At 38.9% G+C, this 14,253-nt stretch overlaps 1 protein-coding gene across 2 annotated transcripts in view; it reads right to left on the bottom strand.

Moving 5' to 3' along the window:
- The window catches only part of rptor (regulatory associated protein of MTOR, complex 1), a 237,804-nt gene that overhangs the window by 53,004 nt on the left and 170,547 nt on the right, over positions 1–14,253 (bottom strand). For both annotated transcript variants that reach the window (XM_057844749.1, XM_057844750.1), the window contains exon 26: positions 4,364–4,469. In XM_057844749.1, coding sequence (XP_057700732.1) covers positions 4,364–4,469 — 106 coding nt within the window. The remainder of the gene's footprint in view (positions 1–4,363; positions 4,470–14,253) is intronic.

The raw sequence follows: 14,253 nt of genomic DNA, 5'->3' as shown, positions 1-14,253 counted from the left end.
TTTGCGTCTTCATTTCAACGGTAAGCGTCACCTATTTCCTTGTTTCATCACCTGTACAAACCTTTTTGAAACCTGTGTTGATTTCTCTCTGAAGAAAATCCGCCGTGCGTCCGGCGCTGTCATGTCGCCGTATTTCGAGCATGTCGTCGGATGTAGAAACAAATGGCGAGTCGAATTTTACTTCGGATTTCGAAAAGATCGTGTGTCGAAGCGATCGTATGTTGAGGTACCACTATATTATTAAGATGAAAATCATTAAAGAACTTTGTCATAAAGAATTTTCAAGGTTAAAAGTATAGCTTTTGAAACTAAACTCAAACTGGACAATTCATAAGTGGAATGAATTTTTATGACTTTGGTTCTTACTGTGTGAACATGTATGAAAACCTATCAAATTAAATAGGATGGGTGGAAGAAAATTGATAAATGTAAGCTTAATGACAACAGTTCATGCAGTTTTGCATGTCTGCCATGTGTGAAAAATGATTTGATATGCTAGTATGATAGTAAAACATCTCAATTAGCCAATAAATTCAAAAATTGACTATTACTGTTATCCAGATAACATTTAAGCGAATTTATGCCTCATCAATAACCCCAAATGAACCAGCTGTCCATATTATCATACCATTAATTTAATTAAGAGCCTATCTTAGGGGTGACTCAAGCAATTCAAGAGACCAAAATATTGCTTGCTTTCTGACCAAGGCAATGTTTAATAACTCAGGACGACCAATTTGCCTTTAAATCGGAGAGACGTGTATTTTGACGTCCTCGTAACGTCACTTTAATTACTCCTCTCAGTCTCCTTGGTTTTGTGGGGATGTTGCAAAGACCTCATTGAGAAATCTGCCCAGAATTATTCTCTGCGACTTGCTGGAGACTTGGGGGGAAAAAAGGCGAAAAAAAAAAAAAATATATATATATATATATATATATAATATATATCGCACAGCGGTATCCGAATTCATCAAAGATGTTTAAATTCAGCAATGCTGCATGGCTTTTTTCCAAAAGAAAGTCTCTGCAACTAGTGCAGAGTCGAGTCGCCATCTGGACGCCAACTATTCTCGAGGTAGGATTTTGGCACATTTACTACAAGTGCCAAGAGAGGTAAAACCGACATAGCCTGAGGTTCGCAGTATTACGTTGTCATAGCAACAACAAAGGGCAAACCTAAGTATCCTCTCGAGCCTTCCATGATGTGATGAAGAACGAAAAAACTATGATGAATTCATTCTAGGCGCAGTTGTCGTTGAATCGAGTAGCCAGAGGCGAAAGCAGATGCGTGAGCTTAAAAAATCATCTCCACTGACTGTTTTTTGGTAGCAGAGTTTGATGTTGATGAACAATGACAAAATATGAAATCCCCTGCAGGACTTTCACACGCTTTGATGATGTACGTCATTTTTTTCATCAGATAAGAAAGAAAAAAAAAGGTTCACACAAGTTTCTTTTCTAGTTTAGTATTCTTTCATTCCTAGCTATGCTTTTCCAACCTTTCTCCCTACATTGCCATTCCTTCCGTCTGTAGCACTCTCTCCCTCCTCCAACTCCTCTTATCTTATTTCTCTCTGAGGGGGGAACAGACTGAATGAGGGCAGCCGTAGAAAAGAATGAGGATGGGGAGCATGAGGGAGGGAATTCATTGATTTATTTTTTAGCAGGTATTCACAAAGAGAAGCTTGAATGAGTCTTGGTCGTGACGTCAATCGTCTCGTAACTTTGCGTGAGATAGGGGCTTTACAGTGACGTAGGTGTTGGTAGTCCTTTTGTGTAAAAAAGCTCCAACATCACTTGGGGGAAGTACTCACACCTCACAATCTCATGTACTGTATGTGTGAAGGGAAGTCCTATGACTCATCGGTGAGTATGACCATGAGGGGCTTTCAATACAGGTAGTCCCCAGGTTAAGACGTACCAGACTCCAGTACCAGTCACAACTGTTATGTCTCCAGTTGTTTTATTTTATTTTATTTATTTATTTTTTTTAATCGCTTAAGTGTTTTGTCCGCCACCTCTCAGCATTAGGGCCCGAGTATCAACTGGCGCAAGAGCCCTATTGCAATGCAAAGGATTATCATTATTCCTTTTTCATGGCAAATGAAAATGGCCAATTTGGAGGCTTTAAGATGCACAAAAACTCACCAAAATTTGCATATACATATGGTTTTGCGTAAATTTCGATAATTTTTATACGTTGCGAAAAAAACTTAAGAAAATGGCTCAGTGGAGCCCACTTGAATTGTTCAAAAAGGCCTCTCGTATTGTTTTTTTTTAACATAGAGCGATGACATTTGGGGAGTCGATACATTGTGCAAAACCGCTCAAAAAAGTCTCTTGCACCCATGTTCCGAATCCAATAGAAAATCGGGTATTTTGGATTGAATGTGAATTTTTTTATCTATTTACAAGGTGCACATTTGAGACCTTGGCGCCTAGGGAGTTAGTGGGATCCTCCTGAAAATTGGTGGGACTGTTCATGAGACCTATGACATCTAGTTCTCAAAACGGGGAGTTTCATTCACGGGCCTGAACTGGGCAAGGTGCCAAATTCGGCCATTTTTTGGCAAAACACCAAATTCAGAAAATGACTAATAACTAACTGGTACAACGTTCAATCTTTTACATATCTGGCAAGTATGTGAGGTATCCTAGCCTGAACTCGATTGCATTTAAATATTACCCATTAGGCCTGGCGCCCCTGCTGGGAACAGGAAACAGCCTTTTTTACAAGGCCTGCTCCTCCTGGACGGGAAAAAAAAAAATCAATTGATCTCAAACCTGTTTCAGAGGAGCCTTAGGACATGTGTTCAGGTGCCTCATGAAAAATATTGAGGTTTGGTTGAAGCAGAGGGGTCCAAACATGAAAGTGAAAATGACCGTCGCCATTTTGTCTCGCCACAAATTTTGAACTGTCATAACTTGGCAGACATACAACATATTTGCGCCAAACTTCCCGTGCTTGGTGAGAGTCATACCCTGAAGGGTCCTGTATGGCTTATTTGCCTCAATGCTACAGTCCCAACTAGTGGCAACAGAAAGTCACTGATTTTATTTATACATGTCCAGTTATTTTCAGGTTGGTCATTGTAGTTTCAAGACCTTTTGTAATACTACATTTTAAGGCCCATGTCCATGTCTCTGTCTGTTGCCATGACGACCCTTTGTTTACCATTAAAAGGAAGTAGATTTTTTATGGACTTATGGACTTTTATGGACACTATTTGGCACACTTGTTCAAATTGGCCAAATTACAAGATTCATTTCGGTTTTCAATGAGGGCATGGCTGCACAGCTCAGTAGAGCTCCCTTTTTTGTTGTATTACAATTACTCTCTCCAATAGTTTTTTTTTTTTATCCTACTTCAGTGAATGTATTTCTAGTCCGAAAAAAAAAAGAGGCACATTTCAAGCATGTTAGGTTCTCAAGAGATGATTAGAGGGGGGCGATTTGTCACCATCCTGACATGTTTGACGTACGAGTTTGCATGACGTCCAAGTTGCGCTCAGCCTGTTCAGTCCTATTTTCAGGCGTAGTTTAATTTTGTTATTTATTAAATTTAAATGGTTTATCTCTAATTGCTATGCATATCTGGTATTTCATAATACTACTGTATATGTTAGGTCTTCTTTCCTTTGCCAAACTCGGACTTGTTTGACGTCACGCTAGTGCTAATTTCTGTTAGTTTCGAGTGTTGCTTGAAAATGTCAGTTAACAATACAAGACGGCAGAGAAAGGGTGAACGGCGCAGGGGCTACACAGAAAATGCTAAAAATAGGCCGTGTATTACAACATTTGTCATGTATTCGATTGTGCCATGTATAGTGAGTGTTTTGTTTAATATCTATTCTTCCCCGGAGTACACCAATGTCCCAATTGGAGTCTTGCATGTGAACGATGATGATGAAGTACCAGTTTGCTTTGACCCTGGAATATTCTGATCAATCTTGACTTCAATAAAACATGAAATATCACCTTAATTATTCACCCATATTGTTGCTCATCCTCAAAGCTGTTGCAAATTGCTTGTCCATTTTTCTTTTCTAGACAACAGGACTTACTAAACTGTAAAAAGTTTGCCAACATTCACAATGGTAGACCATTACTTCCTTATATTTGAAAGGTATATCATGGCTTAATAGCTGTTAATTGGCCACAAAACAACAGATTTCACATCTAGCTTTATACCTTTTTTTTTTTTTTTTTAAACATGTTTTTGAATTATCTATCATATATGCACTTGACTTGTTAAGATCACTTAAGATAACATCATAAGCATTTCTTTCATAAAACAAGTGGATTAGCTCCATTTAAACAAAGGAATACCAATTGTGTGTGTGGTTGACAGAGATAGACTGACCTTTTTGTGTGATGCTTCTGCTTAGCCTTTTGACGCGAGCATTTCTCAGAAATCTCCACTGCCGCTCCATTCTCACCTGACTCTGCAAGTCATGCTCCTCTGGGATCTGACAGCGTGAATACAAGGACAAGGACTGAGACATAATACATTTGTATGAAAGAACAAACTCTTGCACATTAAAATGCAAATAACTTTTAGGGGTGTCATGTTTAATTTATATTGCGTAATGATACCCTAACCATCGTACCGTTAAGACTTTGTAGCAGTGCCTGATATAAAGTACTTATTAACAATACATGAAGACTAAATGTGTGTGCAGTGTAGTCTACAGAGGAATGATCTAAAACAGGGGTGCCCAAGGCCGGTCCCCGAGAGCCCCATATCCAGCTTGTTTTCCATGTCTCCATCCTCCAAAACCCCTGAATCAAATAATCAGGATCGTTATAAGGCTCCTGCAGAGCTTGCTGATGAGCTGATCATTTGATTCAGGTGTGTTAAAGGACGGAGACATGGAAAACAAGCTGGATAGGGGCTTTCAAGGACCAGACTTCGGCACCCTTGATCTAAAATATTGCCATACAGACGCCGGTTTTAGTAGAAGTGTCAATATCAAGCATTATGTACAACCTCTTGTTCTTTAGACCTGAGATGGTATGACAGTAGAAATGGATGTATAGAAGTAGGAATTGAAGGATGGACGATGTTCTCTAGGTTTGGCAGAAAAAAAAATCATGGCAAATTCTGCTGAAGAAACTGAAGAATTTTGGGAGGACCACAATTTAAAAATGTCACTTTTAATTGTTTTTATTCATCTTTGTCACTTTGTATATTTTGCTTTTTTCCCTCTTTGTTTGTTGTTTCTGTGATCCACCTGGCGACAACAGATGAAATGAGACTAACTGTGGTGTGTTGATGTGCATGAGTCCAATGTAATGTTTATTAACATGAACTGTCCAGACAAAAGAAATAAAAATATATAAATAAATGACATGTTGACTGTTTTTCAAGAGGTTCATCAGTCTTATTATTTTTGACATGAGGTAATATTACTATATCACTTTATATAGAACACTTTAAAGAAAGTACAGTGCCCTCCATAATTATTGGCACCCCTGGTTAAGATGTGTTTTTTTAGCTTCTAATATATATTTTTTAATTCAAATAATATGGGACCTTAATGGAAAAAAAGAGAAAAATCCTACCTTCAATACAAGTGCATTTATTCAGTGGGGGAAAAAATCCCACATAAAGAAATAATCATTTGACATCAAATAATGTGTGTCACAATTATTAGCACCCCTGGTGTTAATACTTCGTACAACCCCCTTCTGTCATCTGCGCTTTGCTAAATTGTTGTATATAGTCGAATCGTCTCAAAATATGATTCTAATTCACATAATAATGCTATTTAAGACTTTTTTTCTCCTGTCGTATGCTCTTTAAAGGGTAATTAACACTGACTGCGGCCGCGGCAAGATTGGCTGCGTTCACAACGTCGTAGGTATTTGCAATCAATATGACAATTTCCACCGCCTGCGGAATTGTGTAGAACGTGTAATTGTAGGGTTGACGCAGAAGTCTATTTTTTCCGGACGGCATAGCCGAACCGAATGAAGTTACAACAATATCACTGTGATGGAAAGGACATTAAGCATTGATACAAAATAAAACCACCAGTTTCCTTTCAAAATAAAGCACTTTTGTCAACAAGGATCACAGTTATTATATTCACTTCGAGGTGAAATGTTCTGTGAAACTATTTTATTTTCCATACTTGCATTATCATGAACAGATAAAAATATTTACTTTTTTCATGAGCTTGTAATGCTTGTATATTCTATTATTTGTGTCGTGATAAAACAACACAAAAAAAAACAAAAAACAAATGTTGCATTTATTACCCATTGTTTATTGTCAATGTTTGACGTTGGGACGTACATAGTACATTTTGTGCCTGAATTCGTATATTCTTGTGAGAGCCCTCAAGATTTCATTTGTCTGATTGCCGCAGACATTTGTAGCGCAAACGCAACCAGTAGAAAATGACCTGCAATGTTTTCGTTGGGAGTCACGCAACCGTGTTGCAACCACAGGCGGTGTGAATTCGGGGTTAGTCTGTAGACTTGGACATCACCAATTCTTGAGCTTTTTGTCCCCAGTAAGTGAAAAGCATTTTCTACTGATCTGAGATTAAATGATGGACTCATCCATTGCATTTTGCCATTTATTTATCTACTAACAGCTTGATAAAATACAGTTGCAGAATGTCTGTTTCTATATTTACTGGCATAGTGCTTAAAAAGGCCAGGGTTGGAGCCGCCAATGCATTGTATGTTTTCTATAAGGGCTTATGCAACGATTGCTTTGCACAACCTCTGCAAATCATTAGTGACATAGTCATGACATATTGCCACAGTAAAGTTTCGTTTCACACTTTTTATTCTACACAGTGAAAAAGTAAAAGCAAATGAATAGTTCTGAATAAAATTGAACAATTTCTCTTTAAAGATTATGTACAAAAGCAAGCAAACAGACATTTTTGAGTGTATGCTGATCAAGCACAACTTAGCAAGGCATCCTACAGTATATCTAAAGAATGTGAGGAGCATCACCACTCACTAAAGCACACTATATACCATTGTCATCATTGTGGATATCTAGAGCAATAGATTACACCTTGTATAGAAGACCTTCATTTGAAGAAAGGTTGCAAGAAGTATTTAAGTCAGCAAATCATGCATTTCTTAGACGTCTGATAATGGAGAAAATGTTTTAACACAAAAATTCACACTGTTCGCGAGCACAGTCGTTTTGTGACAAACGTGACGTCAGTCACGCCATGCCCCCCCGTGTACAGCACATAAAGGCTGATACACTCAAAAGAGGAAAAAGTAGCTAAGAAAACAAAATAGTTTTTATCTTTTTAAGTTTAAAAGTCTTTAAAAAAAAATTAAAATCTTTATATGTTCTGTACCCGTGCGATCTGTCGCTGTCTTCCCCTCTTCTCTGCCAGAGACTCAGACAAAGACCGGTATATTTCCTGGGCCCATTAATGCTAGTTTCTCAAATTTCAGCACATGCACAGTGGTATGAAAAAGTATCTGAACCTTTTGGAATTTCTCACATTTCTGCATAAAATCAGCATCAAATGTGATCTATCTTTGTAAAAATCACATACATGTCTGGCATGAATCGCTGTCTTTAGGTCAGACATGTCCAAAGTCCAGCCCGTGATCAAATTTCATCCGGCCCCAAACCTCTGTCATAAAATCAATAACGTCTGGCCCGCATACAGACTTAATAAATTGGTCAGCAGTACTGCTACCAGCATATGAAGTAGCTTACACCTAAAATGCTGCTCCTCCCTTACCCACTATAAGGCAGCAGTACTCTAAGCAACTTTACCCCGTGTGATCCTTTACTCCCAATTTTCTAAAATGGCGACAATCAACAAAAAAAAAAGAAAGTTGCCTGCAAAGGCCGACCCGTCAAGAATAGGTGGAAATTGGACTATTTTTTTCAGTAAAATATACAACAACTTTGTCTGCCTCATTTACAAAGAGACAGTGACTGTTTTTAAAGAGTTCAATGTGAGTTGATATTACCAAACAAGACACGCTGACGTTACATGGATTACATGCAAGATGCGTGGCGAGAAATTGAAGCAACTTGAAGTTAGTTTAATTTTACAGCAGCAGTTTTTCGCAAGAGCCCGAAAGTCGAAGGAGAACGCCACAAAAGGTAGATGCGAGATTGTTGAAATTATTAATTAAAAATAATGATAAAGCAAATGTGACACACAGAATGGCTTGCTAAAATTTGCTTAAATATATCGTTCTACGTAAAGGACGTAAGCCAAGGTCGGCCCCCCAAATTTTTACCACACTAAATCTGGCCCCTTTGCAAAAAGTTTGGACACCCCTGCTTTAGGTCATGCCACAGCATCTCAATGGGGTTCAAGTCTGGACCTTGGCTTGGCCACTCCAGAACGTGTATATTGTTCTTCTGAAACCATTCTGAAGTTAATTTACTTCTGTGTTTAGGATCATTGTCTTGTTGCAGCATCCATCGTCTTTTTAGCTTCAACTGTCTGACAGACGGCCTCAGGTTTTCCTGCAAAACATCCTGATAAACTTTTAAACTCATTCTTCCATTAATAATTGCAAGTTGTCCAGGCCCTGAAGTAGCAAAACAGCCCCAAATCATGATGCTCCCTCCACCATGCTTCACGGTGGGGATGAGGTGTTGATGTTGGTGAGCTGTTCCATTTTTCCTCCACACATGGCATTGTGTGTTACTCCCAAACAATTAAACTTTGGTTTCATCAGTCCACAAAATATTTTGCCAAAACTTTGGAGTGTCTTTCTGCGAACATTATACGAGCAACAAAGTTTTTTTTTAGACAGCAGTGGCTTCCTCTGTGGAGTCCTCCGATGAACACCATATCTTGGCCATAGTTTTACATATAGTTGATGTGTGCACATAGATATTGGACTGTGCCAGTGATTTCTGTAAGTCTTAGCAGACACGCTAGGGTTCTTTTTTAACTCTCTGAGTATTCTGCGCTGAACACTAGGCATCATTTTTGTTGGACGGCCACTCCTTGGGTGTGAAGCAAAAGTGCCAAACTCTCTCCATTTGTAGACAACTTCTCTAACTGTCGATTGATGAACATCCAGACATTTAGAGATGGTTTTGTATCCTTTCCCAACTTTATACAAACCAACAATCCTTGATCGCAGGTCTTCAAAGAGCGCTTTTGACCGAGCCATGATGCACATTAGAAAATGTTTCTCATCAAGACAATTCTTATCAGGTGTGTGTTTTATAGTGGGGAGGGCAGCTTTAAACCACTCATCAGTGATTGGGCACACACCTGACTTAGATGGGCGGGTAAAAATTGGTTTTAATTTCTCTTAAATTCTCCTTAGGCAGAGGTTTCACTTACGTATCTCTCCCCCTTCTGTCATTGTTTGCATGCTATCCTCATTAAAATATGAAAACCTATAAATGTTTGGGTGGTTTTAGTTAAAGCACTCTTTTTACATCTGTGTGATTTTGACAAAGATCATAACATTTGATGGTGATTTTATGCAGAAATTTGAGAAATTCCAAAAGATTCAGATACTTTTTCATACCTCTGTAACATTGGGTAGCTAGTGTGTAGGTGGGAGAATCTGAGATGCTTGTATAGTGTTACCTCTACATACGAAGTTAATTCGCTCAAGGACCTTGTTTGTAAGTCGAAATGGTCGTATGTCGAGAAGAAATTTCCAATAAGAATACATTATAACTCTATTAATTCGTTCCACAACCCAAAAACCAACACTATATCTGTTAGGGCTCCTTGATTACAGGCTGGAGACCAGATGGGGGGAAGCGACGACAGCTGCGAGCCATTAAGATCAGCCGCCTACAAAAGCCTGATCGTCGTTGCCACTCGTCGCCAGACCAACTCTTTCGGCATTCCCGTCAGTCACGTCCAGCACTCAGGTATTTACCGACATATATACTCCCGGCTAATCTGACCTTTGTTTCGTCCCAGGATTCCTCGTGCCTGCTCCCTGACCTGTACCGTTGCCTGATATCACGTCTACGCCTGCCAGCGACCACACGACGTGCACGTGTGCTACAACGACCCTCGACGCGCCGCTGAAAATAAACCTTGTAAAATAATAACGGAATTTTCCCTTGTCTGCTTTGGGGTCCGATTCCCAGCGCTCCCTAACAATATCCTTAAAAAATACTGCTGGTACTATTACAAATGGCAATTACACATAGCAAAACAAATAGATTATAAATAAAAATCAGGAATAATAATATAATAATGATAATAATAATTAATATAATAATGTAACAAATCGGGTTCTAACGTGGCAGACGTTTTTTGCTGTACCTGAACGCACCGTGCGGCTGACGTGACAGAGAGCGGGACCGGTAGAGGTTGAGAGTTTCACTTTCATTTTCAATGTTTTCTTGAGAACACCGTCAAGTTTTGTGTTGGATAAGTTCTGAAATAAATGATAAAAACCTGACAAAGCTGGCGATTTTCCTGGGAGATGTTACCACAATAATGATTGTCACCTAAACTTATAAAGACTGGAGAACGGTAGTCACAGGAGGACCATGGAGATGTATTTTTGAGCCAGTTCACGGATGCGCACCCCATACTCATATTTTTCTATAATTTGCATCGTCATTTCAATGGTAAGCGTCACCGTTTTCCTTGTTTAACCACCTGTACCAACCTTTTTGAAACCTATGTTGATTTCTCTCACAAGAATATCCGCCGTGCGTTCGTCTGCGGTGCTGTCATGTCGTCGAATTTCGAGCATGTCATCAGACAGAAAAATGTCGAAATGTCGGATGTCGAAAAGATTGTGTGTCGAAGCGATCGTATGTCGAGGTACCACTATATTTGATAGGCTAAAATGGTATTTAAAAATCTCTGATAACGGTTATTTTTGCCTACTTCCAGCAAATATTGACCATAGTTCACATTTTCCTCCACTATTACATATAGGAATGTTTTTTTTCTCTATTAAACAATATTTTTTATACGAGGATGCACATTATTTGGATATTGTCTATCGCTTTAGAAGTGAATACACAACAATTACCATCTAGGATGGGGTTTATTTATTTGTATGCCCGTCGGTGCAAAGGCATATATAGTTAGCGTGATCCGTGTAACATGAACTTAAGCTGTCTGAGTATTGGGAGGAGGATTTAGCAGCCATGCAAGTGATGTGTTATTCCTATAGCTGAGGGGCAGTGCTGATCGAAGAAAAGGGCAAGCTGCTAATGTGGCTCCCAGTTTGGATGGGAAGTATATAATACAACCCCTAGCAAAAGTATGAAATCACCAGTCTCGGACGAGCACTACTCAGACATTTTATCATGTAGAACAAACTCAAATAAACAGCTTGAAAAAAATAATGAATTGGTTCAAAAGTGCAAATCTTTAGCATTCAGAAACATTAAAATACATGAATAAAAAACATTGTGGTGGTAAGTAAATTTTAGTTATATACAGCAAGTGCAGGGAAATACATATGAATCACTCCATTCTGAGGAAAGAAATATGGAATCATGAGAAACAAACAAGGAAATAACAATCAAAACACTCTAGTATTTAGTAGCACCACCTCTGGCTTTTATGACAGCTTGCAGTCTCTGAGGCATGAACTTGTGTGAGTATTCTTCATCAATGGACCATTTTTTTTTTCAATTTCAACCACAGGTTATAAATAGGGTTGAGATCTGGGCTATTTGTAGGCCATAACATTGACTGGGTGAGTCTTTCTCCAAGGAATGCTTTAACAGTTTTAGCTCTGTGGCATGATGCATTGTCATCTTGGAAAATGATAAATATATTTACAATTGAAGGGATAAGAAAGCTGTCTAAAATTTCAATGTAAACTTGTGCATTTATTAAAGATTTCACCACAGCCATCTCCCCAGTGCCTTTGCCTGACATGCAGCCCCATATCATCAACGACTGAGGGAATTTTGATGTCTTCTTCAGGCAGTCATCTTTGTAAGTCTCACTGGAACAGCCCGCAAAAAAAGTTCCAGCATCATTGTTTCTCATGACTCCATATTTTTTTCCTCAGAATGGAGTGATTCCATATATATTTCCCTGCACTTTCTCTATAAAATCAACATTTATTGACCACCACAATGTTTTATTCATTTCTTTTCATGTTTATGAATGCTAAAGAGTTCACTAGAGAGCATTTGGATGATCCAGAAGAGGACTGGCAGAATGTGTTATGGTCAGGTGAAACCAAAATAGAACTTTTTGGTAGAAACACAGGTTCTCGTGTTTGGAGGAGAAGGAATACTGAATTGCACCATACCCACTGTGAAGCATGGGGGTGGAAACATCATGCTTTGGGGCTGTTTTTCTGCAAAGGGACCAGGACGACTGATCTGTGTAAAGGAAAGAATGAATGGGGCCATGTTTCGAGAGATTTTGAGAGAAAATCTCCTGCCATCAGCAAGGGCATTGAAGATGAGATGTGGCTGGGTCTTCCAGCATGACAATAATCCCAAACACACAGCCAGGGCAACAAAGGAGTGGCTTCTTAAGAAGCATGTCAAGGTCCTGGAGTGGCCTAGCCAGTCTCCAGATCTCAACCCCATAGAAAATCTGTGGAGGGAGTTGAAAGTCCGTGTTGCCCAATGACAGCACCAAAACATCACTGCTCTAGAGGAGATCTGCATGGAGGAATGGGACAAAATACCAGCAACAGTGTGTGAAAAGCTTGTGAAGAGTTACGTGTGTAAGAGAAACGTTTGGCCTCCATTATTGCCAACAAAGGGTACATAACTAAGTATTGAGATGAACTTTTGGTATTGACCAAATACTTATTTTCCACCATGATTTGCAAATAAATTCTTTAAAAATCAAACAATGTGATTTTCTGTTTTTTTTTTCCACATTCTGTCTATCATGGTTGAGGTTTACCGATGTTGACAATTACAGGCCTCTCTAATATTTTCAAGTGGGAGAACTTGCACAATTAGTGGTTGACTAAATTCTTATTTGCCCCACAGTATATTGGCATTGTATATTGAATACATGATTATAACATGTGGATTCCAATACAATAAAATGCCTGTAGAAAAGGGCATTCCAGCAGGAAGTTATCCATGAGTAAACTCAAAATAAAAAATAAATATATCAAAAATAGTGAGAAATGTGAGCCAATAATTGCAAATGAGTTTCCAATGTGGAAACACACACAAAACAATTCAGCCATTGGGCTGAGAAATGGAAAAAAAAAGTTTATGGTGGGTGGTGAGTTGATGATAACTGGAATAGTGCACTTTTCAGCTGACCTGAAAAAATATCCTTGCCAGGTTATTGGCCAATCAGGTAAGAATACAATTCTCAATGAAATTAATATTTTTTACAGTGGGAAGAGGCCCGTGACGGTTGAGATGCCTGAACAAGCACGAGGGCATGTCATGACATTTCAGTCAAGAACCTTCTAGTTACAGTCCATGATGTAAGTCATAAAATGTACATTAAAAATGTGAGCGCATTGCTTTCCTATTTTTACTGTCGAGTAGGTTATCAAAGTAAGAGTAAGTAAGGGTTTGATTTAAGGTGTTTTGTTTCCGTGCGGTAGATACAAATTGGTTGTAAAGTGAAAAAGTACATCACGCAGAACACAACAACACTGATCTCCTGGCAAGTGGAGTAACCTTGCAAACCTACGATAATTTTCGTTAAGAACTCTGCATGAGCATTCTTTCTTTCCTCTAATGCCACCTTACAATGGGAAGAACTTACTGTAGGACTGGTCATCATTACAACATGAGAAAGTACCTCGTACTTCAGTTCTTGTTCATTAACCATATATCAGAGACGCGCAGACCATAAAGAAAAACAAAATGGACATATGTTCTTGCATTCCATACGCTCCTAAATCTGTAGATTGAACTAAATATAAAACTGTACATTTCATCTAGTGCTGCTGATACAGTGATGTGATAACCAGTGCTAAGCCATTGAGGCGTACTTACGCACACATGCAGGGCTTATACCAGAGTGACGTTTTATGACAGCACTCAAAATTTTGCAGAGGAAGCGTAATCTCCTCAGTGAGTGCTTTCTAACCCTTCACGCGATGCCTTTCCTATCCAATCATCTCTTTGCTTTCATCACCTACCGCAGCCACTTTAGATGCCGCCCTCTTCCACTGCAGTGCGCATTGGCTTTAGTTGACTACCTCTGCACCTTCAAGAATAATCACTACCTCCTCTAGAGGTTATGATAGGTCCTTTATTTTGAAGGCCAAACTGGCCAAAAGGTCCCTAATTTTGCAGCCAAATTTGAGACAATCATTATAACAAAAAACTTGTAGCTATAATACTAA

Source organism: Corythoichthys intestinalis, chromosome 8, assembly GCF_030265065.1.
Source record: "Corythoichthys intestinalis isolate RoL2023-P3 chromosome 8, ASM3026506v1, whole genome shotgun sequence".
NCBI lineage: Eukaryota > Metazoa > Chordata > Actinopteri > Syngnathiformes > Syngnathidae > Corythoichthys > Corythoichthys intestinalis.
Note: the sequence above shows the minus strand (reverse complement) of the source record. Positions and strands in the feature narration are given on the sequence as shown.